The following is a 26286-nucleotide window of genomic DNA, read 5'->3' as shown; positions in this document are numbered from 1 at the left end:
CATGCACCTACTTTGTGGAGGTGGCTACAGACCCTTCCCAACTGGGGTGGGAGGGGGTTTCCCTGGTGCTGTATCTGCTGTTTCTGTCCTTCTGGGCCCCTGTTCCTCTACTTCTGCTCAAGGAACCCAGTGATGCCACATTTCACAAGAAGGACCCTGGGGGCTGTGGTGGGCTTAGGGGTTTAACTGTTTTCAGAAGCCTCAGTCTTTTCTTTATTCATCTCACTGTATCAATAAGGAGGATCTATATCCTCATCTTCCACCTTCTTGAAATAATTCATTCTCTAGAAGGAAATGCCAACTACAAAGACCCATCAGATACCACTAAGATGCCTCCCTAGGTGCCTGGTATTTGGGGGAAGGAGAGGGAAACACCTTTGCCACAGAAGCACGTGCACCGTCTAGTCAGTGCCCCACTGTGTGTTCTGACCCCAAGTGGACGCTTGTGGGGAGAAGATAAGGCCAGATGGGGGGGGGGCACAAAAATCAACCTCCTCCAGTTGATGCTCACCCATCTGTAAGAGTGAGCATCCCCCTTGGTCCCGCTGGACTGGCAGCTGCCCAGCCAGGGCACGAGAGGGCGAGGATGGAAGGGTTATTTAAAGGACAGGTAGGTTTGCTGTTTCAGGAGCTTTCTCTCAGCTAAGTCCTTGAGACACTGGGCCACCTCTTCTTCCCTGCTTTGTTGGTTCATTCATCCTTTCACTCTCATTCACCCATTCACGATCACCTATTCGCTCACTCACTCATTCATTCATTCACTTGTATGTGACAGGCAGAGACCTTGGGAGGGCTGCCAGTACTCCATGTACCATGGCATATCCACACCCACCACAGTTGTTGACTTAATTCCTAGCCAGCCCCTGATGTGGCTGTTCCCAGACCTCGGCATAGCACCTGGCATGGAGGAGATGTTCATAATGTGCCCATCACACAGTTAAAATCCTAAGTCCTCCCCATGGCTCTCAAGGTGGGATCAGAGCCCAAAGAACTCTTTGAATTCATGCCTCTTCCTCCTCTTCACTATCCAAGCTCCAAAACCCCCAGACTGAAATGCCAACTCAGCCACTTAATAGCTGTGTAAGTTTGGACAAGTCCTTCAACCTCAGAGCCACTGCCTCCTCCTGGACAAAGTGGGGATCATGAAAGTACTTGCTTCAAAGTCGTTGTGAGGATTAAGGAGAGAACCGAGTGGAAAGCTCCTAGCATGTGCCAGGCATAGAGTCAGCCCTTAGCTACTATTACCACTTGTCCCACGCATCCTCTGCTCCTCTCAACTCCATCGTCCCCACTGAACACATCTTAGGACTTTTGGAGAAGCAGCTGTGGAGCCCCAGCCCTTCAGTCTCCAGATGAGAATCCAGAGGGTCCAGTGGCAGAGGAACCTGCTTCAAGGTCACACAGCCAGCCGGCGGCCCAGGCAGGACTTTAGCCCAGGACTCCAGCCAAGGCCCCTGCTCCTTCTGCTGGTCCCATCTTCTGAGCCCAGTCCATAGTGGCAGGAAGAGGGACCTCCATTTACCTCTTGGCTGCTTTCTTCTCTGCTCTCAGGAATCAGTTAAGCCCTGGGGTCTGTTTCATGCCCCACGTGTCATCTTCCTTATGATGCTTATCATATTTCTGGGGCAGCATCTGCCTGGCTTTGAAGATGCCAGGAGTCTGGCCTCCCCATAAACGGGCTGAATTACATTTACAAGCGGCCTTTAATGCCCTGTGGTCTCAGCTTCCTTAATGGGGATTTTCCTCCTCCTTTTTTTTTCTCTCTCTCTTTTAATACGGTCACCGGTTTGGCTTTCAGATTGCGGTTTGGATTCCTAACAGAGAAGTCAAGGCCGTAGAATCCCTTCCAGATCTTCCCTCCCTCTCCCCCCTCCAACCCCCGCTGTCTGTGCCAAAGCCCCAAGAAAAGAAAACGTTGCTCCTGTCAGGGTTTCAGCAGGAAAGAGAGAAGCCCTGTTGGGATTCCAAAACATCAACCGAGAAATGGCTTGTACTGCAAAGAAATCCTCCTCTGACTCTGCACCTGAGCAGCAGCCCCACAAGCTTTGTGGGGGCGGGGGGGTGTCCAGCCCAGAGGCACGGCTGCCTCACTTGCAGAGGGGGCTCTCGGGGCAAGGTGGGGGACCCATGCCAGCGTGGGTGAAGAGCCCTCCCACCTATCCCCTGGCCGTCCCCTCCCCCATCCCTCCCTTCTCAGACCCTTCTGCACCTTTTCTAGAGGCCTCAATTTTTTTTTCACCTCATGTTTTTAATGAAAGTTGTATATAACATTACTTGATCCTTTATCTTCTCAATTGTTTCTTCCTTGTCTTTGCCCTTTTCCTTCTCTACTTGGCGAGATTCGGCTTTATGTTGTGGTCTTTGTCCAGCTTTAGCCTGGCGAGAGCCACCTCTCCTGGGTGAAATCCCACACGAACAGTTGTACCATTAGCTTTCTCCCAACGCACTCGTTCCGTATAGACGACATATTTCTTCCTGTGGACCTGAACTGCTCTGCCAGTTTGCTGCCCTTTGTAATGTCCTTGCACAACCTAAACGTCATCATACTTTCAGATGGGCATGGATCGAACATTGCACTTCTGTGTCAGCTCTTTGGAAAGGGGAGGAGACATAATCTTCCTGCAAATGTGGGAAGGTGCACTGAAATGCCTTTTATGGCTCTTGCTCCAGTCAGAAGTCACAAAGGGATTGATCTTCATTTTGACCGCTGGTGCTTTAGCAATCATAATTGTTCTTTAACTATTGTTGTTTGCCAGTTCCATCTCTGCAAATGGATCAGGTCCTGTGTGATATATATATCTATATCTGTATCAATATCTATATCTATATATCTATATCTATATCTTGAGATACCAAACTTAGTCAGAGGCTTGGCCAGCCTGGAGTTGGGGGTCTCGGAGGGGGACCTAGTTTGTCTCCCCATCCCCCTCCTTTCCTTTTTGTCCTCCCACAAGACAAGAAAGGGCAGATGCAATTTTGGGGGAATGGTTAAGTCAGATTTTACCTCTGTGGGCCCCAGCCCCTCCTGTGGCCTCCTTTGGTTTCCTCTGCTTCTTAGATGACTCCGTCGGGTTCTTGCGAGACACCTCTTGACTGCTGGTGTCACTGGGCCTGGGCGACCTCCAGCTCCTGGTGGGTAACTGGCTTGGGTCAAAGGCTGAGAAACTCGGCCTCAGGGCTGCCTGTCATTTTGTCCATCCCGAGAGTGGGTCTACTCATGCCATGCATTTATGTTTACATGCTGTCCCCATGGCTACACACATGTGCTCCTGCAACATGCAGGCAATAAAGCGACAAGCAACCAAAAAAGGGTAGGAGGCAAAGAGGCCAGGAATACCAAATCTGTGACATCTTCCCACAAGAAAAAGCGGCCATCTCCAGTGTCTTGATAAATCACGTTTTATCTCCTTTCAAAAGGAACACGTGGTACAGCCTATTTATCTTGATGACATTGTCCAGTCTGCACAGTGTCGTTGCTCTGGTGGGGAGATGGCCCCTTTGTCTGGCTTCAGAGAGAAAGGGAGGAAGGAGAGCTTGAGGGAGAGTCTCAGAGAGGAGCGTGAGTGGGCCAGCAAATACCCACTGGGCGTCTGCTGTATGCAAAGCCTGTGCTGAGCGGAGTACATGGTGTGGAGAGAGGAAGGAGCTGCAGAACATGGCCCCCGGTTCACACCGTGTGGAAGACATGAGAGGCACGAATGGGAAACAAGTCACCTGAACGTGATGCCTTAGATGTTCCCCTGTAGCAGGGCTGGTGACCAGTATCTGTGGTGACAGGGAAGTCAGGGATGGCTGTTGCCGTTGCTGTCAGTGCCCCCCCCCCCCCCCCCCAGTTCCCTTACTATTCACCTCTACCTGTCAGAGGTTGCTGCTCATGGGAGCCACTGGGGGCTTTGTTCTAGCCACAAGGGATACACTCAGCTCGAAGTGCCATGGAGTTAATGCTCTTTGAAGCTCCATGACAAGCCAGGGGTGGCAGGTAAATACCTGAGCCTCCTTGCCCTCGACTGGGATAGCTCTGAGGAGTGTTCTGCATTATCCCCCCAATAGAACTGGGCTCTGGGGCCGACAGTGATTAACTGGCGCTCTAATATTTCCTCTCCTTCCCTGCCTTCCTTCCCCGTTCCTCTACTGGTACTTCCCAGGATCACCTACCATTTGACTCTTTGCTTCAGGGTCTGCTTCTGGGGAAACAACCTGGGGAAGCAATGCCTTTCCTTGTACTTCAGTTGGACCTTCACAGAGGAAGCTTACTTAAGTGGATTAATGCGTGGTCTACATATTTCTTCACATGCAATAGCGGTAATCTTCATTAGGACTCCTTTAATGCAAGTGATAGAAATCTACCTCTAGCTCATCTAAATAAAAAAAAATAATTGTATTGTTTTATACAAGGAAAAGTACCAGGTAAACCCTGGGTTCAGGAACATTTAGGCCCAGGTGCTCAAATGATGTCAGAGCCATCTGCCCTTTGCTATCTCTTGGCTTTGCTTTTCAATCATCAATAAACACTTATGAGCACCAATTCTTTCTCTCAGTTGGTTTCCTTCTCAGGCAAGAATAAAGATGGCCACTAGAAGCTCCAAGATTTTTCTTTTTTAAAAAATTGATTTAAGAGAAAAAGAAAGAGAAAGGGGTAGATTGAGAAAGAGGAAGAGAGAAAGAGAAACACCAATTTGTTGTTCCACTTATTTGTACACTCATTGGTTGATTTTTGTTTGTGCCCTGACCTGGGATCAAACCCACAACCTTGGTGTATCAGGACAACATTCTAACCAACTGAGCTACCCAGCAGGGCCAGTGTTTATATTCTAAATGTAATGACTATAAAAGGACTACGCATTGATTTATTTGTCATCATTGAAGTCAGCTAGCTCAGAGAAGGCTTCTGGGAAGGTTTAAGGAGCTGGCATTTCCTTATGCCTTGCCCATACCTGTCAGGGTCAATCAGCCCCACTGTGCAATGGCCCAGGCAGCTGGAGACTGTGTGGCAGAGAGGATGGGGAACAGTCAGGCTGGGGCAGCCAGGCCCCCTTGGCGTTGGCCTGTGCCGCCCTGGAAATAGCCACCCACCTAAACTAAGACTAAGAATTCCTGCCTGGCTGGCAGGAACTAAGGCTGATTTCTCAAGGAGGGACAGGCCTGAAAACAAAACACAGCGTGTGGGTTGGGCCATCCTTTGTATTTATTTGCGAGGTCCCTTGGGAGCCGCGCCCACATCTGGGCATTGATTCTATCATCAGACCCAGACAGAGTGACCTGGACAAGATGGCAGCCTCCAGGGCTCCTCATCTGCCCGAGAAGGCCTGGGCTCTCAGCTTTGGGTGCCTCCTCCCCCCTAAAAGAGGTGACTACTGCCTTGTTGCCTTGACAGTGAGCAGAGGTGGTGGCCAAGGGAAAGGGGCCTGAGACTGTAGGGGTGCCAGGTCCCTGTGGCAGCTTTACCTGGAATCACCTGGCTCATGAGCATTTCTCTTCCAGGTAAAATCCTCTTCCGGAGAAGCCACATCCGGGACGTAGCTGTGAGGAGGCTGAAGCCCATTGACGAATACTGCCGGGTAAGGCTGTGTCCAGGGATTTGCAGGGGCAGGAGGGGCTCCTCATCTGTCCATCTGTGAAGGAGGGCTGTCTGTATGCAACGTTCTGCTGTGGGTTAGATGCATCCTGGAGTCTGGTGTTTCCTAGCCAGAGGGGTGGGTGTGGGTGTCCCAGGTGGAGGGGCCACCCCATGACTGGGCCACGCCTCTAGGGCAAGATGGCATCGGACTCACAGCTGAGCCTCTCCTCCTTTTGGGACATGTCCATGTTTACAAAATGCTATTTTAAATCACTTCCACTGGCTTGGGGGCTCAGTTAAGGGGCTTCCTGCTGAAGAGATCCTGTGTGTGGCATTTTGCTAGACACAGACCTATTGCTTTGAATTTCTTTTAGTATATTGTTGGAATTGGCTCTGAGTTCAAGAGCATTTGAAATGTACTATTTGTTTATTGACAGAAGTCTTGATAGTTACAGATGTTCATGGACACATCTTTATAGGCACACGTGCATGCACACATGTATGCACAAACACACACAAAGCACATGTGTGCGTGTGCGTTATAACAGCCAATGCCAAGAGCAGGTTTGATAGTGAATAAGGAGGCAGAGCTTATTTGTCTTTCTACTCTGATTAGAGCCTAGGATCCCTGAAGTGAAAATGAAGCGAGGCTTGAGCTCCTCATGAGCTTCGTGCACTTGGTTGGGCAAGTTACTGAACTTCCCGGAGCCTCAGTTTCCACACCTGTACTTTAGGGAGGAGACTAGTTCCTCTGCAGAAGGTCGTTCTGAGGATGAAATGAACTGACACATTAAAGGCAACAGAGCCTAGTGTCTGGTACAGAGGAAGCTTTCAGTAGATGCTACATTTTTGTTGTTATTATTATTACAAGGCAGAAACAATTGAGTGTAACTGCTAGGCATCACTGGCTTTAACGGAGATGGACGTTCTCAGTTAAATGAAGCCTACTGTGGAGTCAGACTCAAGAATCTTGAGGAGAGGCAAGAGGGGTAACATTTTGTTGGGAGTGCCAGTATCAGAGCTGGGGTCAGATCCCACTGCCCCACCTACTTGCTCTGTGACTTTGGGTGAGTTACTTTACCTCTCTGAGCCCCAGTTTCCTCATCTGTAAAAGGAATGAAAACAGCTTTTTCACAGGGTTCATGAAAAGGGTTGAGTTAAGGGAATGTCTATCGCAGTGTTTGTCACTTCTCAAATAACCTGTACCACACAGAGTTGTGACCATAAAGTTCCTTTTTCATTATTTGGTAATTCTCAATCACTGTGTTTGGCAATTAAAAAAAAATGCTTAAATAAGAATCATGTTGCTAAGTTTAATAACTGGTGCTTCCCAGCCTGTGGGAAGACAGGCAGCCCCACATATTCTCCATTAACCTAAGTCTGAATTTAGTGACTGTGCAGATTATACTCATCACATTTTCTGCCTTAACCTAAAAGGATGCCCCGATGATGACTTCCCTTAAGCCACGAGCTCCCTTTCCTCAGATCAATACAGGCAGACCTCGGAGATACTGTGGGTTCGGTTCTAGGCCACTGCAATAAATCAAGTATTGTAATCTTTTTGCTGGTGGAGGGTCTGGCCTTTACTTTGTAAAAAAGGCAACATCTCTGCAGCATTAAAAAGCGAAGCACAATAAAAGGAGGTATGCCTGTATTCATTTTTCTTTTTAAAGGGCATTTGCCATTTCCAGTTAAATTGATGGCTGCAGCCTGAGCTTTAATTTCTCTTTATTCCTTTCCCAGGAGTTAAATAAATGGGCAAAGCTAATGGAGGAGGGGGCAAAGGGCAGGAGCAGGCATCTCCCAGCTGGGATTCATGGCGCACATTAGCCTCGGTGGCGGAGCCCAGGCATCTGCAGCTGGTCTCTGTGAGCATGCTGCCGCCTAGATCTTCTGGAGGGAGGAACTGAAAGCATCTTATCTCCCAGGAGTAGCCTTGGAACAGGACTCCTGAATCAGGATGAGATTCAGGGGACTCTGGGACCCCAGGGGTGCTGCTCGTGGCTGAGGGAACCATTTAAGAGGGCTCTGCAAGAGGAGGAGCCTCCTAACTTGATTAGCTCAGACGAGAAGGGCTCAGAGCCAGGCGATGAGGGGTAATGTCATGGGTTCACCAAGCAGCCAGACATCTTACAGGCTGTAATTTACTCTGAGAATGAATGGTGGGGGGGCAGGGCAGGGCAGAAGTGACCTTTAATTCTGCTGAACTAGAAAGCTGGAATCTGTGGTCTGATTGTCTGAGACCTTAGAATGACCTTGGCATGGTCATTAGGGATAAGGCAATAACAATCCATGGTCACTGCCACTCAGAGTTGCATTTCACAGCTCTGCCACCCAATAGCCCACTCTGTGCCCACTCAGGATCCAGCATTTTTCTCAACGTCTCTGTGCCCCACAGCAAGGTCCACGGTCAGCGCCATGTGTAGTTCAGTCCATGGGCCAGCCCTCCCCTTGTCTCTGCCTGTCTTTGGACTCACAGCTTAGAATTTCTGGGGGTTTTATTTGCAATACGTTGCATATGCAGCTCTGCTAGGCTGGGCAACACCTTCTCCCTTGGACGTGCTAGACAAAGTGCACTCCGAGTCTGGGGTTTGCTGGGGATTCAAACGCACCCAAAATTGCGAAGCTGGCTGTGTGCACGGAGCAGCCAGGACTCAGACGTGGAAAGTCTGACAGTGCGGTGGACCTCCCCAGACTTGAGGCTCCCTGCCCTCGCCGGCCAGGCAGTCCCCCTGCCCAGTGGTGATTTCACAGCCCACGTCTCAGTGTTCATTTTAAACCGACATGGAGCAGATTGGATGAGCATCATGGAAAATTTACCGCGCGCCAGCCAGTGATTGTTTTATGTGGCACTTGAGGACCAGGTGTCTATCAAGAGGGGTTCCAAAGGCATTTCTTTAACTCCATAAATTAATTTAATAGGCAACATAGTTATGTGGTTAATATTTAATGGTTCCATGGCCTCAACAAGTTGAACACTTCCATCTCACTAACAAGCATGAGCTATACATTAGGGGTTCAGACTAATGATTTTATAAATGACTCCATGTACCCCGTTCCTACCTGTGAAATACATGTTTGCAGTACTTGTCTAGGGGATAATATAAATATCCCTGGGGTGGGGAAGTGGGGGTGGTATTTGAGAATGATCATCTCCCCCTTTGCCATCTTAATGACGTTTATACAAACCTCTATTTCCTGGTGGGTGTGACACTTTTTTTTTCCTGTCTAAAAGGCTGAGCTTGCTTCTATTATTCTGGTGTCAGCAATAGGCTTGCTTTCAGGATCAATAACATTTTTTTGTAGGAGGGATGAGGGGTTGGCTGTATTTAGACTGGGAGTGGGACTCCAAATCCAGCAAGGGGGTCAGCCTGGAAGGGGTAAGGATCTCCCCACCCGACCCTCGGCATCTCATGGGCTCATTCAGTTTTAAGCCTACTTTGTTCAAAAGTGGAGGCTATTCCTTGTGGTGGTTCTTAGACCCAGGTATTCTCCCTTCCACTGTGGGGATTTCCCACCATGGCCCATCATTGGTTCTCATTGGTAAAGAGAAAGTTCATGTTGCAAGCAAAAGGGACTTCCTTAAGAGGCACCAAGACTCCCTGGCCTGCTCAGTCCTAGATGAGGGAGTAACTTGATGGCTAACGGAGAAAACTGAAGCCGAGAGCCAGGACCGATCCGTCCTTGCCTCCCCAGCGGTCTGCTTCTCTGGGGGAACCCGGTTGGTAGAATCTTTTCATCTGCTCTGGTCCAGACAGACCCAGGTAAAGGAGTTTCCAGCCTGTCCCTTTCTTTTTAAAGGCCCTCGGAGGAGCCCCATGGCCCATAAGAACCTCTGAGAGGCTCAGCCAGGCCCTCTGTGGGGTGCTTCCAGGTGCTCCTCAGCCCGAGCCCCCCACCTCTCTCCTCTACACCCTGCAGTCTAGTCTGCCAGAAGTGTGGCCATTCCCAGCCAGCCAGACTCCCTTAGGTGTCTGCCCCGTGGCCTGTGCTAGCCCCTCGCCTGGGAAAGCATTCAGCTTCCATGGTGCCCTTCCCAGAAGCCCCCTAACTCCCCAGGGAAAGCTGACCACCCCTGCTCTTCCACCCCCCAGAAAGCCCCATGCATGCCTCCACACTGCACATTTATTCCCCATAGGAGGGTGATTTCTGTGTGTCCCTCTTTTCCAGGCCAGGAGCTCCCGGAAGGCCACCTCTGTTATCTTTGGGTCTTCACTAACCACCAGGGAGCCTGGCCCCACGTGGGTGTCCAGCCAGTATCTGAGGACAAGATGCAAAGATCACATACAAGCAGAGGAAATCTCTGAAGAGGGTGACATGTCCCCGAGGCCCTGATATATTAGGATCCCTCGTGAAATGGCTTAAACTGCAACCGCAAATTAGATGCTATTTCCATTTCCAAAGGATTTGCTACCTAAATCTTTCAAAAAGAGAACTTGTGTGTTTGAAATACTCTGATTTACAGACATTCAATGAGCCTCCCCAGCTTCTGGGAAGGTGATTTAGGAAGAACATTCGGGCCAGGATAGAGGCAGCCCCTGGAGTGGGGATGGGGGCCAATAGTCAGGGGCCAAACGGGCAGAACTCCAACCCCCAGGACACACCCCCACCCCACCCAGAGTCATTGGGCTTTTATCTATAATATGTCCATTGATGAGAAACCAGAATGATTCTGCAGAAGAGAGGAAAATGTCTGATCCTGAGTAAAGAGCAGGGCACCCACCATTTTTTTTGCCAGACACAGAACTTGGCTTTTTGTCCTGGGACAGGCGTTACCCAGAACTGTGGGCTTCATTCATGGAGGGGGTTTTGTTCCAGAGCCGAGGTCTGAACACAGCCTGACGAGGGCCCCTCCCATGCTGCTCTCCTTGCAAAGACCCAGCTCGGGCTCGCTGTCTCTGCAAGGAGGCCTCAGACACACCGTTCGGCCACCCTCTCCCTTGTCCAAACCTGCACCATCCGAATGACAACATGGTGCCTAGTGGTGGCCCATGTCACTGGCTCCCAGAAAACGGTCTTGGGGGACCAGGAGCTGGAGACTTCAGGGCAGGTTAGGACTGGGAGAGGGAGGCACTGGAAGTATGGGCCGATGGCAAGCCTGGATGGCACTTTAGTGCCTTTACCAGTCCCAGGCACCCACTGCCCTCGGCCCCTTCTGTCACCCTGTTTCTCCAGCTCTGCTCTCAGCCAGCTCACCCACCGCCTGCACCACAGAATGGCAAGGTCGGAAGGGGACTGATGTTCGCTCCGCTGACATCCTGCCTGCTCTAAGCAGCCCCACAGGACAGTGCCCGCCTCCCCCTGGATGCTGAGGGCTCTGAGGTCATGCTCATTCCAGCACTTCTCCCTCCTTTGGGGCCTTCCAGATCCCTCCAGCCTCGCCTGAGTCAAAGCTCTATTCGAAAGGCCCAATGAGATTGACTGATAGGTCTGAAATGGAATTCACTGATCATGGTACTGTTTACAGTCCTAGAGCCACTGACTGTCAGAGCCGGAAGAAACTTCAGAATGTGTCCCATGGGCTGTCAATAGGAATTGTTTGGGAAACCAGCTCCACAGTCAGAGGTCTGTGGGCATGGTGGAGGCGGTATAGAGTAGTAGATTGGACAGAGTATAGACTCTGCACCAGACGGCCTCATCCAAAGTCTCGCTACTCTCTAGCTCTGCAGCCTTGGGAAATTGCTTAACCTCTCTGTGCTTTAGTTTCTTCTTATGCAGAAATGAAATCATAGTCATACCCATCTCTTGGGGTTAATGTGATGATTAAATGAGGCAATGCCCTAGGATGTCATTATGATTTATAATAGCTGACCTGAACAAAACTCTACAGGTTTCCTTCCTGCAGGACTTCTCAGAGCCTTTGCTATGATAATGAACATGGTGAGCTCCAAGACCTAAATGGGGATCTACAAGACCTCATTTCACATGTGCCCAACAGAACTCATTTGACCTCACTAAATAGGTGTTCCAGGAGATATAGTTTGAGAGTCCAGAGCTAGTCTATTTTGTCCTCAGAAGAAATGACAACCAGAGAGGTGAGGTAAGCCACCTAAGGTCATGCAGCAGGTATATATATGGAGGCAGAATTGAAACTAGAATTGACGTCTCTGGACTCCCCTTCCAGTGTTCTTCCTAGTACACCTCATTGCTTTCACCTACAGAATAATGACAGTGAAGACAATAGTGCAACAGCTAACATTGCTAACATTTACAGGCACCGTGCCAGGCTCCTATTCATGATCTCACTTAACCTCCAAAAAGGTAGGTGCCATATCAAATCCACTGCACTGAGCTCAGAGAGGGCAGATACTGCAGGCAGCATCACACAGCCTGCATGTGGCAGAGCCAGGACCCAAACCCATGTCTGTCTGGCTCCGAGGTCCTGGCTTAACCACCCCCTGGCATACATCGTGCATGTCCAATGGCAGAGTTTTAGGCCTGAGCCAGGGGTGGTGCCCTAGAATTACCCACCTATTGGACCCCACCTGCTCCTCTCAGAACGGCTGGGCATGGGGGTTCCCCGGCTCTGGCACTCGTCCCAGCCCAGGCCTCCAGGACAGACTGCTCAGCACCGGCTCTGCTGCCAAGTGATTTTGGCCAGAGATGGGCTTGGCGGCGGCTCTGATGGGAGCTGCTCTGAGCTGAGAGCCTCTTGTCGGCCTGAAATCAGGACGAGCCCTCAGTGTTGCTCCCCTCGGGCTCCCTATTAAATAAAGATGTCTGCAGTGGTTCGACTAAAGGCCCCTTTGTCTGAGGCCCTTACAGCCCACGTGTCCTCTGCCCCCGGAGTGCCGGTCTCTGTCAGCATGAAGAGCCGCTGTGTTCACCAGTGGTGCTGGGTGAGCTGTGCCTGGCCGGGGCCTGCGCCTGGGTGGGTGGCAGGGCTCTGGGCTGCCTGGAAACCTGCCCTGCATCCCCGCCCTGTCCCTGCCAGGGAGGTGACCCTGGCAGTGACTCTGCCTACAGCCCAGTCCTTGGTTATGGGCTCCTCGTGCCTCCTGCCCAGCCCTGCCCATTAGTGCTCCCTTCTAAAACCCTCCTGCCTCCTTCCGGGAGCACATGGTCTGCACATGCCTGATTCCACTCTGTCTCTGTCTCTCCCTCCATCTCTGTCTCTCTGTCTCGGTCTCTCTGTCTCCACCTCCCTGTATAGCCATCTCTGTCCCTTCATGTCCCCATCTCTGCTCTTTCTCTCTGTTTCTTTTCCTTTCTTCTTCCTCCGTTTTTATTTTCCTTTCCCTTCTACCCTTCCTAGGGAAGAAAACAGCACATTCCATGTGTGTTAAATGAAAACTTGAACTCCGTGGGGGCAAGTTCCACCCATTCTACCTTCTGAGCACAGGGCTTCATTCTGCTGCTTCCTTTAGCTGCAGTTCACCATCCAATAGCCTCAGTGTCCCCACGAAAAACAGACAATGATGTCTACCTCGGGGACAAAACAGGTGACACATCATCAGATGTGCTCCCATGGGTGCAAGACTGTATCTAGCCCATCCCTGTAACCCCAGGGTACAGCCCCGGGTCAGGCACACCCTGAAAAGCCTTCGTTGTTTGTAGGGTAATTGGAGAGTCAGGGGGCCTAGAGTAGTGCCTGATGTGTGGTAGTTGCTCATTACATGTTCATTTCCCTTCCTTTCTATTTTCTGGCTGTTCATGGGGATGTGACCTGTTAGAGGTCCAGGGAGAGCCACAGGCTCCAGAGGAACAGCTGGGAGTTGTATAGTGTTGTCCTGTCTGTTATGCTAGGACCTGGTCTATCTTGCCCAGCTGTGGGCTTGGCATTGAGAAGGGCCATTGTGGCAGGGCGCCTAGTGCTCAGTGCTGCACTTGAATTGTTACCTGATCAGCTCAGAGAAGAATTAAACTGTTACTCCGTCTTCTTCGACACGATCATTCCATTGCAGCCTAAGACAACATGTGCTTTTTCTGCCCCATTATCATGTCCCACTACTATTGGATGTTGGCTTCCGCACACCAAAACCCGTATTTATTCTTTCCTGCCTTCCTTCATTCAAATACATATTGAATGTCTACTCTACGCCAGGCACTCTTCTAGGATCTGGACACACCGTCCACAGATCAGACTAAAGTCCCACCCACATGGAACTTACTTTCCAGTGAGGTTTTTCCCACCCTTGACGGGGCCTATAGACAGGCCACATGGCCTCCCTGAGCCTCTGTCCCCAAATCTTGACATGCGGATGAGATCTGCTCTCATGACTTCATCCTGAGGGTTCCCAGTGACCACACACCAAGGTCCCAGCATGCTTGGCACAGGGGAGCGGTGGGATCCCGTGTCATTGTCCCAGAAGCAGCCCTGGTGGAGGGGGCTGGGGAGGCAGAGGTTTGTGAAAGGATCCTGTCCAACTGACCGCTGACCACAGCTTCTTTATCAGCAGTTCCTCACAGCCCTGGGGTTTCCTCTTCCTTCTCCTGGCTCTAGCCCGGAGTTTCCTTGGCCCTGTCCCTCAGCCCTGCTTTGGCAGTGACCTCTCCTGTTTGGACCAAAGGATCATTCCAGTGTTTCCTCTCCATACTGAGTTGAGGGGCTGAGGAAGCACCCCCGCCTGCCCTCCATGTTCGATTGGCCCGTTCAGGGGTTCTTGGTGCCCCAGGCTGCAAGGTGTGGTGTCCATGTTGGTGTGTGGCAGGAACTCTGGCCATCGTCTGACCGTAATCCCTCACTCTCCTGCCCCAGACTCTCCGTCTTCCCTGGACAAAAAGTTTGTGGCTGGCACACGCCCTCCCTGAACAGTTACTCCCCAGGGACACCCATTCCTCGCCTCTCTGCCAACCCCTCCAGCCCAGCTCAGGCCCACTCCTCAAGGAAGTCTTTCTACACCCCTCAGCTTACACTTCTCCTCCAGGCATCCGCAACTTAGCCTAAGTAAGACCCTGCTCTGTCAGGCTCTTGCCCCCTCTCCCCTGCCCGGTGCTCTCAGGGCACCCTGACCTCATTCAGCTCCTGGGACCACTGGCTTGGTCTCCGCTGCCCTTGACCAGTTAATTCTTACTTACCCTTTGGAACTCGGCTTTGGAGAGTCTTTCTAAAACCTCTCTCCCTTTTAAACTAACTAGGTCCTGTCAAACAACGTGGTAGTACCCTCTTGTCCTTGGTAGAATTACCAATTTGTAGTTAAAAGGTTAATTGTGCAGCCTGTGTTTAGGGTCTGTATCTGGTGCAGCTGGACAGTGGCTGGTGGGAGACAAGCCTGGTGGGATAAGACCTTGAACTGTCAGACTACGGATCTTGGACTTCGGGGCAGAAGGGAATTCTTTCACGGTTCGTGCAGAATGAGTGTTTCTTAGGCCCCTGACCTAGGGTTAATGGTTATTGTTTTTCGTTTGATTGGTTGACTGTCTAGTTGGATGGTTGGTGGTTGGTTGGTTGAATTGTTGGCTGAATGATTGATAGGTTGATTGGTTGACTGATTTTTTTTTTTTTTTTTTTTTTTTTTAGTTATTAGTTGACTGGTTGGTTAGTTGATGGGATGGATGTACAGATTGGATGGATGTACAGACAGATGGATGGAGAGCTGTTTCATTAATTAGCTGATTGGTTAATCTACTGATTAGTTGTCTGGTTGGATGGGCGGGTGACTCATTAACTCTTCCAAAGCACAGTTTTCAAGCCTCCCTGATCACTGTCGGCCCAAGTTGACCCTGCTTTTGGTTTTCCTGGTTCCAGTTTCATCAGGCCTAATGTCCTTCCTTCCATCTTTCCACAGGCACTTGTCCGGCTGCCTCCCCACATTTCACAGTGTGATGAAGTCTTTCAGTTCTTTGAGGCCCGACCAGAGGATGTCAACCCTCCAAAAGAGTAAGTGGCAGGTGTGGGCTAATACTGAGGATATGGGGACACAAGGAGAGGGAGGAATGATGCGCCAAAGGAATGGGGACCACTTCCCAGACTCCTATTGCCAAAGATTACCCCTCACCTCCCTTTATCCCAACGTTAGAAAATGAGGGTGTCTGTGCACCTGGGCGGCAGGTTTTCCTGCAGACTCTTTCTAGTTCACAGGTTATTGGAAGGAGCAGACGAGATAACAGAAGATACAGTGGTCATGCCTTTCAGATGCCCGAGCTTAGCAGTCATTGCTCTTAATCATTGATGGTACCACCCTCCCAGTTGCAGATGCAAGCCTAGGAGGACATTTGCTGCTCGGGCTGGAAACTCGCCCGCTGAATAACTGAGCAGTCCTGAGCTGCTACAACCGATCTTATAGTCATTGTCGAAAATAACAACGGCTGTGCATGGAGTGTTTACCAAACCGCCTTTTCCTGTAGCATTTTATGATAGACATTAGTAACCATGTTTACAGAGGAGGAAACTGGGGCCCAGTGAAGTGAATTTTCCTAACGTCATACAACTGGTTGGGTGTGTAGTCACAGGTGTGAGACTTGAACGAAAATCTCTGATTCCTAGTGACTCAGAGCTGGCTGCTGTTTCCATACTTGGAGAGAAATGGGGAGCCAAGCAGGTCTTTTTTCTCCCTGGAAGCAGAATACTCTGGACCTAGTGGTCAAGATGACCCATCCAGTCATGTTGGCTTCTCACACACATGACCAAACCCTATCCTGAGGGCCACCCTCTCTCGCTTAGAACACTTCTGTCACCTACATCCTCTAGAGCAGGTTCTCAGTGAAGAGGAAAATCTTAGTTTCCACTGGCAGCCAGGGAAGAGTGTTGGGTAAGGGGGAGGACTTGAAGGGGATGCTAACAAATCACCTAACTTCATACCTCTGTTCCCCTGACATCTTAAAGTACCCGGGTGGGCGACAGAGAGGCAGATGGGGTGGGTGCTATGGAGGGAAAGGAAAGAACAGTCCAGAGGGACGGGCAGGGGGAGGCGGGTGGCATCTGGTGATAGGGAGGAAAAAGCCTGAGGACAAGGGTGTGCATCGCATGGCTCCGGGGTGCCATTGATTGGCACTTTCTGGAAACACGAAGGTTGTGCAGTATACAGCCTGCCCACCCGTGCACTGTAGTCCTGCTGAAAGGGGCCCTTCCCCACTTAGAGGCAGGAAAAAGCATCATCCGCCTCAGAGGCTCACCTGGCCTGACAAAGGCCATCTCCCTTGCCGGCTGCCACAGGCATAAGAAACAAGCAAAGGTTACAAACCTTCAGAAACTCATCATTGACTTGGTTCACAAAGTGTAGTTGTTGAGAATTGCCAGTATAGGGTGCTACAGAGTCTCGAGTTCACAGTCTGCCTCCACTGCTTACTAGTCACGCAACTTTGAGGCAGATCACTCCCTAAGCCTCTCCCTTCTCATCTGTACAAAGGGATAGTGATTAATCCCTGCTCTTGCTACCTCCAAGGATTGTCCATGAAACTCAGATGACATGAGGGCTGGACAAGAGTTTGGTTGGTGTCAAAATGAGATACAAGTGTGTGTTCTCACCAGAGGGAGAAGCATTGCTCTCACTGTACATGCCACGTGCCAAGCTTGTGAGAGTTTGCAGGAGGAGTTTTACATCCTCATCCTCACATCTCAGATAAGGAAACAGAGGCTCATGGCTGGAGCCGGGACTTGAACCCACAACTTGCTGGCGTCAAACAGAGGCCCATAGTCTTCCCACTCCTCCTACCTGCCTCCATGGTTTGGGGAGGAGTCGGGGGACCAGACCATGGGCCTGACGCCTCTCAATACATCTTCTCTGTCTTCCCTCTCTACGCTCCCCGCCAGGCCTTCCTCACTCTCCCAGGGCAGGGGAAGGCTCTTAAGACCATCCCTCAGTCTGTACCCAGATCAGCCCAGCTGGGGTGGCCTCTCAGAACCTCTGGCTCTCCTTCCTTCCATGGGACAGAGATGCCCTTTCCAGAAGGCTGTCGTTGGAGTCTCAACATGTGCCCACAGGAGGGAGAGGGATCACGGCTGGTGGGTGAAGTAGCAGGTGAACTACCACAACTGACCCTGCTTTGAGTTGTGCCTCTGCACACTCCACTCTCCACCAGTCCGCTGAAGAAACTGGTCCTGTTTCACCTGTTGGCCTGCGTGCTGAGGGCAGGTGGCCTTCTGCCTGTCTCCAGACTCAGGGAGACAGCTGGGCACTGGCAAGGCAGCGGGCCTGGTTTTGCAGGGTCAGGCTCTGGGGTCAAGCTCCGCCACTCACCTCTGTGCTCTCCGACCATTGCTCATCCTGTATGCCTTTCTGTGTTTCCATTTCTCAGATGAGATAATACAGAACTCAGAGAGTGGTCAGGAGGGCTTGCGGAGATAGTGTGTACCGAGAAACCCGGCCAGGTGCCGTGGGCACATAGGAACACTCAACAGTGTTGTTCAAGGAAGGTCGTGGACCAGCATGGAATGTGGCTCCACGCGTGTTCCACCCCTGTGGACCACAGCCTGGCTTCTGCAGGGGGCAGCTGTAAAGCATTCAGCCTCCGAGTCACCAGAACAGTGGGGTTATCTGCCTTTCCCTGAGGTGGTATCAGTCACCTGGGCCCCTTCACAGTTGGTCTAGCAAGAGATTGCCTGAGAACAGGAACCCGTTCAGCACTAAACAGGCCTGAGGCTCAGGAGTGGGGTCAGCTGTGGTCGGACAGTTCTAAATGACTTCCCCTCCGCTGTCCCCACTTGCCTCCAGGACCTACCCAGAGAGACCCGTGTTGCACTGTAGAGTGTGCTCCCAAAAGAGCCCAGCCCCATAGGTGACCCCGGGCTGGTAGGCTGGTGATCTGTCAGCCTAGTGCCTGTACCCCTCTTTCTCAGCTGCTTGTACCTTCCCAGGCCACCATCCTGAACATAAACACTGGATCAGGTAACAGCGTATTTTGACTCTGGGGCAACTATGGATTGGCTTATCAAATGATCAAAGCCTGTGGATTTCATTGGAGCTTTGCAGATAACCCCCGGCCTCTTTCAAGTGTGCTGCTGCAGGAGCCTTGGGTGTTCACAGGGGCGGGGCGGGGGGCTGGGTGGGGGGGTACCGTCTTGCAGGGAAGGCAAAGCCTTCAGTAGCCCAGCCTTGGCGGGGGAGGTGGGCAGTAGGCCTGAGCCCCTGGGCTTTGATCCCAGCCCGCCCACTGGCTTGCTTGGTAGAGAGAGGGGCCCACCTCCCCACTGCTGGCGGTTGCTCTTCTAGGCCACTGGCCGCGCACAGAAAGGGTGTTCTTTACAGACACTTTGGCGAGCCTACCACGGAGCAGCCATGGTGGTTTGCCTCCTCATGCCGCTGCCCCAGGAAAGTGGGTCTTGGGCCCTGGCCTCCCACCTTCTGACTACGGACTCTGGCCAGCAAGTGTTGCTGCTGTGAGTGAGCAGAGCTGAGGTCTGCTGGGGCCCTGGCCCAGGTCCCAAACCCTGGCATCATTTTAGATTGACCTCTTCCTCCGACTCATCGGCACACCCTGCGGAAGCTACCTTCAGAGTATGCCCAGACTCTGACCACACCTTGCCATCTCCCCTGCTGCTACCCCGTCCAGCCCTGATCAGCTCCCATCTGGATTCTTGCCTCATGACTGTGGGCCCTGCTTCTGCCCTTTGCTCTCTGTTGGCCATTTCAGAACAGCAGAAGGAATGATCAGTTAAAGATCCACACCGATAATGTCACTCCTCTCTTAAAACCTTCCATAAATCCCCCATGCTTCCCATGTCACTCAGAGTCAAGGCCCCTTTGGTAGCACCTCCTGCCACTCCCCCACCTTGCCTGCTCCAGCCACACTGGAAGCTTGCTGCTTCTCACACACACCTGCCAGACATGGTCCTGCCTCAGGGCCTTTGCACTGGCTTTTCCCGCCACCTGGAACACTCAGTCCCCCCCCCCAGGGGAGCCTGTTGGCCTGTTCCCAAACCTCCTTTTAATCTTTACTTGGGACAGCTGTCCAGTGAGGCTGTTCTGGACTTCCTATTTAAGATCCCCCAGCACATACTGTCCCTTCCCCCAGCTTCATCTTTCTTCATACCTCACTGGTGGCCTTTTCACTCACTGTGGATATTGTCGGTCCCTCTGTCTAGAGCACAGGCTCCAGGAGAGTAGGAACTTGTACCTGTTCTGTCCCTGCTGTAAACTAGCACCCAGAGCAGGTGCTCAGGAGACATCTGCCATGTGAATGACTGACGTTGTTCAGCCTTCATTATAGTCCCCCATGGAAGGTAGTTTTTGATGTGATTTTCACCCAGCAAGTGGCAGGGCCAGAATCCAAACCCAAGCAGACTGGCAGGTAAGAGATGGTGGGATGATGCTTCTTAGCTCCTCCTGTGTGAATTCTGGGGCTGCTGGGTAGCTGGCTTACTATAGGGAGAACCCCTGGTCACCAAGTTCTGAATGAAGGAAGGGGATAGACACCCCCCCAGAGCTCGAGGGAACTCAGTGCAGGACAAGTCCTGGGTGGTCCCTAGGCATTAACTCTGACAGATTAGCCTGGATTGTGGAAGCCATGCTCCAGCACCCTGTTGTACCCCGAGGTGACCCCCAGCTGTGCACATGGTCCACCCAACACAGTGTCCTGGGAACACATGGGCTGTTTCAGCTCTCCCTGGCTTTGCAGTGTTTGAGCACCCGAACACCCCTTGCTGGGCCACTGGACTGGGAACCAGGCATTGCCTGGCCTGGTTTCCGCAGGCCCGAGAGCCCCCAAGCAGCGGATTCCTCTGCTCTGATTGCCATGGGGTGTTCTGGATGGCAGATGGAGCTCAGGCAGGCCCAGGCTGGCCTGGTGGGACTGAATTTTAGTCAACCAATGACCCAGTAGATGCCTCTTCTTAATAATGTTTAAAGCCACATCCCATTGAAACAATGTCCCCAGACCCATGGGTGATGCACATTCCTCTTGGAGAAGGGTCTGGCCATTGGGGCAGGTCCAGTCCCAGGAAGCCCTCAGGGCCTGTAACCCACCTTTCCATCTCTCCTGCTCCCTGGCCCATCGGTCACCTTCTCATTCTTAGGTGCCTGTCCCAGGAGTGCCACCTGCTGTCCCCAGCCTCCGAGCCTATGCCCTGCTGTTCCATCCCCCCAGGGTACTGTCCTCTCCGGTCCCCTCTCCCCACCCATCCTGAGACTGAATCCTGCTCAGCCCTTAGGCTTTTCCAGAAAGCCCATCCCAGCTGCCTCAGGAGTGGCCCTGACCACATTTCTATACCCCCAAGGACCTGGCGCCCGGCCACTACAGAGGGACCAGAGTGCAGAGCACTCTTGACCCCTCTGGAGTCAGGCAGGCTGGATTCAGCGCTGCCCCTTGCCTCTCATGCCTCAGTTTTCTTATCTGTAGAGTGGGAATTAGCACACACACCTGACCAGCCCTGGAACATGGTCGGCACTGCCCAAGGTCAGCGCTTGTTGTTATCATCACGGCAGCCCGCGTGAGGGGGCACAGCAGCATGAGGTCCCCGCCATCCCCGTGCTCACCCCTACATCTGCCACTCATGGCCACAGGGCGGGGGCTGCAGCCTCCTTTTGAGGCCTAACCATTGTTGGCTCTCTGCCAACAATGGCAGAGATTTTATTTATTTTTAGAGAGAGGGAAAGGGAAGGAGAAGGAGAGGGGGAGAAACATCTATTGGCTGCCTCTCACATGCCCACAACTCAGGAATGTGCTCTGACTGGGAATCGAACTGGCAACTTTTCGGTTTGCAGGCCAGCACTTAACCCACTGAGGCAGGGCGGCCACACGTGCCTTTGGCTCTCTGTGTCACAGAGGGGTAAACCGAGGCCAGGGCTGGTTGCTGTACGTCTCTCTCATCACGCAGTGAGCATCCTATTTGTTGACCTGCTGCCTGTCTACAGCCACAAGAGTACCGCTGGCACATGGTGGGCCATGGAATGGGCCAGGTTCCCCTGCTTCCTGCCACCCCCTCTCAGCTCTAGGCCTGGGCCTGTCTCCTCAGCTCATTCTTCCCACTGAAGCCAGCCAGGATCCTGGTTAAATTCTTGAAATTGCATGGGTAGACCAGAGCCTTGCTAAACAGGTTTTTGTTCTTCAGCCCCAGGGCCACAGAGCCACCCTCTTGTGGCCTAGAACAATGGTCCTATGTTGAGAGGGACTAGGGTGAGAGGCATTGGGCCCGTGGCCAGATCAGTGCTGTGCCTGCCTCAGCCAGAGCTGTCCCTGACCCAGCCAGCCCAGAGAGCTGCGGTCCCTCTGCCCTAGGGGTCCCCCACAACACCTCTGCCACCTGCTGTGTCCCTGGGACACCCGGGTGGGCCAACAAGAAAGGGATGGAGGCTGTGATACCTGACTGGGGCAGAGCCCTGCATCTGGGTCTGGGCCAGGGGCTCGTTGAGGTGGCCCAGGAGCTAATGTGGAGGGTGCTGAGTCAGGCTTGCGGACACAGCAGCAGGGCAGAGGGCGGGCAGCTGCTCTGGGCCTGGCACGGGCACAGGGTCAGACCCAAGAAGGGCACTCTTCTGCAAGGTGTCCCCAGCCTTCCTTCCCTTTATATTCCGGAAGGGGATTGAGGCTGTGGCTGCCCCCACCCTGCTGCAGAAAGCAGAATCCAGGAGGACAGAGGGGATTTCGCCAGCACTGCCTCGGGGCCCAGCGGGAAGACGTGGGGTGTGTGTGTGTGTGTGTGTGCGTGCGCGCGTGTGTGGCAGTGCAGCCGGGGTGGCCCTGAGAATTTTGCGGGGCTCCTCCAGGAACCCCATGTCCTCGATCTGGTCAGATTCTAGGTCAGGCCTGCTCAGGAGTCTGACTCCAGATCTCAGGATCCAGGCTCCCCTGCTGACAGTGGGTGACCTTGGGTTGACAATGGAGCCCCTCTTTCTCTGTGAGTCATGCCTACCTGCCCTGGCACAGAGGAGAAGTCAGTAACATGATGTGTGGGACACATGACAGGTGCTGAACCAGGTGACCCTCTTCTGCTCTTCCTTCCTCTTCCCTGGGAGGAAAATGCAAGGTCCTGGGAAGAGCACTGGAGAGAGCTTCTGCTGTGACCTTCGGGCACTGAGCACCTACTACGTACCAGCGACTACGTGGGCTCAAGGTCACCACTAGGTTGAAATTTTGAACTGAGTTTAACTAACTTCAGAGACAACAGTCGAACACCCAGCTGTGCTCCTGGCCTTCAGTCACGTCACCTCAGTTTCAATCTCAGTTTCTCCCCTGTGAGTGGGGCCAACAGGACCGAGTGAATGACTGATGTGACAGGACAGTCGTGAGTTCACAGGGCACTAACACATACAAATGCCTCACAGTGCCTGGCCCTCGCAGATACTCAGTAGATGAGAATGTTCTATTTGCGCTTTTCCTCCATCAGCCCAGCCTGGGTGCAGAGTGGCCGCTCAGAAAAGACGGGGTGAATGGAACTGGGTCTCGCTGAACACGGGAGCCAGGCCAAACCTCCCTGAGCCCCTCTCGGCTTTGAGAGTTCTCACCAGTGTTGGTGTGGACTGCGGGGGGAAGCTGGCCCCCCACCACTAGGCACCCCAGCAGCTATGGGACCTGCAATGCACCCATGTTCCTACCCCCACCCCATGCTTTGCTGAGCCCTGGTTAGACGGCTCTCCACACCCAGCAGTCCCGGCCACCACCCATCCTGGACATGGCCCACACTGTCCTTCCAGCCCCTCTGCCCCTGGCAGCTGCACAAATAGCCTCTTTATGCTGATGGACGAGAGAGCCAGCTGGACAAGGGGACTTGGGTCCGTGGGAGGCTGGAGGCCAGAACGGCACAGGACTTTACATACGTAGACCCTGCCCAGCTGCTGCCATGGCCCCTTTACCCTGGGTGGGCAGTGGGGAGGAAGGTGCCCACAAGCAGTTGTGCCCAACCCATTGAAAGGGGCGTCAGCTCCAGGAAACAGGGCTTCTGAGAGCCTGGCTGTCGTGCCTGGTCAGCGAGATGCAGGGAGGCCGACTAACCCGCCTGTCCCATCCCAGCTCTTAGAGCAAAGGCCCAGAAGGGCCGCTTCTGGGGAGAGGATTGCTCTGTGTTCAGGGCTGGCACGGGACCTTCAGCTCCCTCAACTAGCAGTGGGAGGGAGGTGATGGAGCAGGGAACGGCATCCTTTTGCAGGGGTGTGAGGTGGCCTGGGTGCCCCTTATTTCCTCAGGCTTGTGCTTTCTGTTCCTCCTCAGCCCTGGGAAGACGGTCATGGTACGCAGGTACTCAAGGCCCCACGTGCTCACTCCCTTGAGGTGCCAGCTGGAGGCATGAGCGCCCTAAGAGCCCCTGAAGCCGGCTTTGCTGTTTAGTCCTGTGCAAGGGGAGTCTTAGTTCTCCCACCCTGTAATTACCACCCACCCCTCCACTGTAAGCAATCCTCTGGTTCACCTCCTGTCCACACGAGGTCCATGGCAGAGCTAAATCTCAAACCCAAGTCTTCGGCCTCCTAGACCAGGACTTCCTCTGTCTGTTTCCAGGTGTGAGGCAGGGGACCCATGCAAGTGGCCATGGCTCTGCCATGCCTGTGGGAAGCTGTGGTCTGTGGGGGGACAGGTGGCACAGGTGGCCTGGCTGGGTGCTCTGGCAGGCACCCTGGCTCCTCCCCTACTGCTGTCCAACCTGGGAAATATCTAAACTTCCAAGGCCTCAGTTTCTTCCTCTGTAATATGTGGCTTACCGCAGCTGCTGAGCCAATGGAGACCCATAGCAACAGGTGAACCCCTGAAGAGGTCAGAGAGAGTCCCCGAGACAGGGGCAGTTTCAGGAATTGAAGGAGATTGTCTTCCTGGAGAGGGAGAGGATTGGCTTTGGGCTAAAAGGAAGGGGCCTGGGGCATCCATTGTCCAGCCAGTGACTTTTGAAGAGTCCTTAACCCTTTCTATACTTACGCATCAGGTGAGGGGAAAGAATTTGGGGGTCTCTGGGGTCCCTGCTGGCTCTGAAATTCTGTGATTCTATCAGAACCCCCTGGCTTTTGCAGTGGTCCCAGCATGAACAGGATCTGGAGCAGGAATGGAAGACATTCATAGCAACAGTAGGATGTGGAAGAGACAAGCATTCTAGAGATCGTGTGACCTTTTGCTCTTCACAGACCCTATGAGTTCCGTGTTAAGGTTGATTGGAGTTCGTCGTCGGCAGCCGTCCGTCTCGAGAGACGATGGTGTAGCTTCTTAAGAGTCTATCTGCACCGCCGAGAATGGCTGTGCAGTCCGACTCAGGAGTGACACGGTATCTGTCTCCTCCCGTGTTGAATCGACATCTTGCGATGACGCTGGAGTGTCCTCTCCAGTGAAGCTGAAGCTACAGAGCCTGGGCAGGGTGATATGGAGGGTCTGCTGTTGCCCATGCAGCAGACCCTTGATTGGAGTTGAGGCACCGCTAACTTGTTCACTCCGAGAGCCTTAGGTCCTGGGATCTGTGTGTTTCTGGCTCCACCTTGTGGCACCATTGGATATTACAGTTGCCAGCCTGCTGGCGGGTGCTGCCTGCAGACTCAGCTGATCCTACCAGAAGCTATGCTGGACACGAGCATGATCTGTGTTGTTCAACCTGCAGTACAATCCTGTGAGGTTCATGCCTCCTTTTTGAAGCTGAGGACCTTAGGCTCAGATTGGTTGAGTTACCTCTCAGCTAGTAAGTGTCAGAGGATAGATTCAGCCTCTTCCAACTCCAGGTCTACACCCCAGCTGAGGTGTGATGAAAAGCATGGGGGGCAATGCCAGGGAGACTAGCTCCCAGTTGCAAGATGGAACCCAGGACCCCATGGTGTCTGTGGTCAAGGGGTTGGCGGGGGAAGGGCAGTGCAGGTATAGTTAAGGGCATTCTCCACATTTGGGGATCCCAAGTCCTTGAGAATGTAAGGCTCCAGAGCTCTGGGGCCAGTTCAGGGTGCATTCACTGAGACCCCTCCCCCAGGATCAGGAGCTGCCACGTGCTTTGGGGTCAGATTTCTGAGGAGGGGTGCTGCCTGACTTCCCTGACAAAACAGGTACAATGAGGCTGGTTCTGCAAGCACCCCCCAAAACAGGTCTCCCTTCGCCTAACCAAACTCAGACCTGATCTTGGCCTCAGCTGTGACCCTAGCCCAAGACCAAGCCTTTAAGTCCTCCACGCTGACACATGGCCCATTTGTCACATGGAGAATCCCCAGCCTGAGACTCTTACTATCAGAGATTGTTTGGGCAAGGCCTGGCCCAGTACTTAGGGCCAGAGGGAGCTTTTCCTTTCAAACAGTCTTACTGAGGTATGGTTTACAATTAATCCAATGGCTATTAATAAGCTTACAGAGTTGTGCAACCATCACCACAATCTAATTTTAGAAATTTCCCGTCACCCTAAAAAGATTCCAGAGAGTGGTTTTTGACTTCTTCCCAACCTCCAGGGTTTAGGACCCCCATTGGCTCTCCTTCCCTCTGCTCCTGTCTGGGAAGAGGAAATGTATGTTCCCCGGGACTGAGTTCTTTCCCCACCTGAGCACAGCTCTAACTTCTAGGTCTTCTGGTAGACCCAGCTGCTTGACCTTTGCACACATTGCCTGCTAACCCAGGGGCAAGGCCTGCCTGGACTTCTTGGTGTGACTCTGAGTACCCATTCCAGGGGGCACTTCCCTACCTATTGATTCCAGTAGCCCACTGTGTGCCCAGCTTTAACTTTATCCCATGGCACATTTGGGCTCCACAGGTTGGCTACACCAACATCAGAGCTTACTTTCCACTGAGCACCCCCAAAGGTCAGTGGGTACAAGCAGCATACCTAGGGCCCGGGCTGCAAGGTGCCTGACTTTCTGTCCAGGCAAGTTCTGGGAAGCCCAGGTGTTGAGCAGGAAGCAATTTTCATGTTTCAGCTCATTGATTGGTTGCTTCCATCCATAAGGTGGGTACAGTTATTTCCCCCCATT

At 52.6% G+C, this 26286-nt stretch overlaps 1 protein-coding gene across 2 annotated transcripts in view; it reads left to right on the top strand.

The window, feature by feature from the left end:
* SH3PXD2A (SH3 and PX domains 2A) overlaps positions 1-26286 on the top strand; it is a 220794-nt gene that overhangs the window by 105388 nt on the left and 89120 nt on the right. For both annotated transcript variants that reach the window (XM_090278545.1, XM_090278546.1), the window contains exons 4-5: positions 5482-5558; positions 15286-15377. In XM_090278545.1, the coding sequence (XP_090134671.1) occupies positions 5482-5558; positions 15286-15377 (169 nt within the window). The remainder of the gene's footprint in view (positions 1-5481; positions 5559-15285; positions 15378-26286) is intronic.

Source organism: Furipterus horrens, unplaced genomic scaffold (genome assembly GCF_987537825.1).
Source record: "Furipterus horrens unplaced genomic scaffold, mFurHor1.1.pri manual_scaffold_5, whole genome shotgun sequence".
Taxonomy (NCBI): Eukaryota; Metazoa; Chordata; class Mammalia; order Chiroptera; family Furipteridae; genus Furipterus; species Furipterus horrens.
This window is presented reverse-complemented; position numbering and strand designations above follow the sequence as displayed.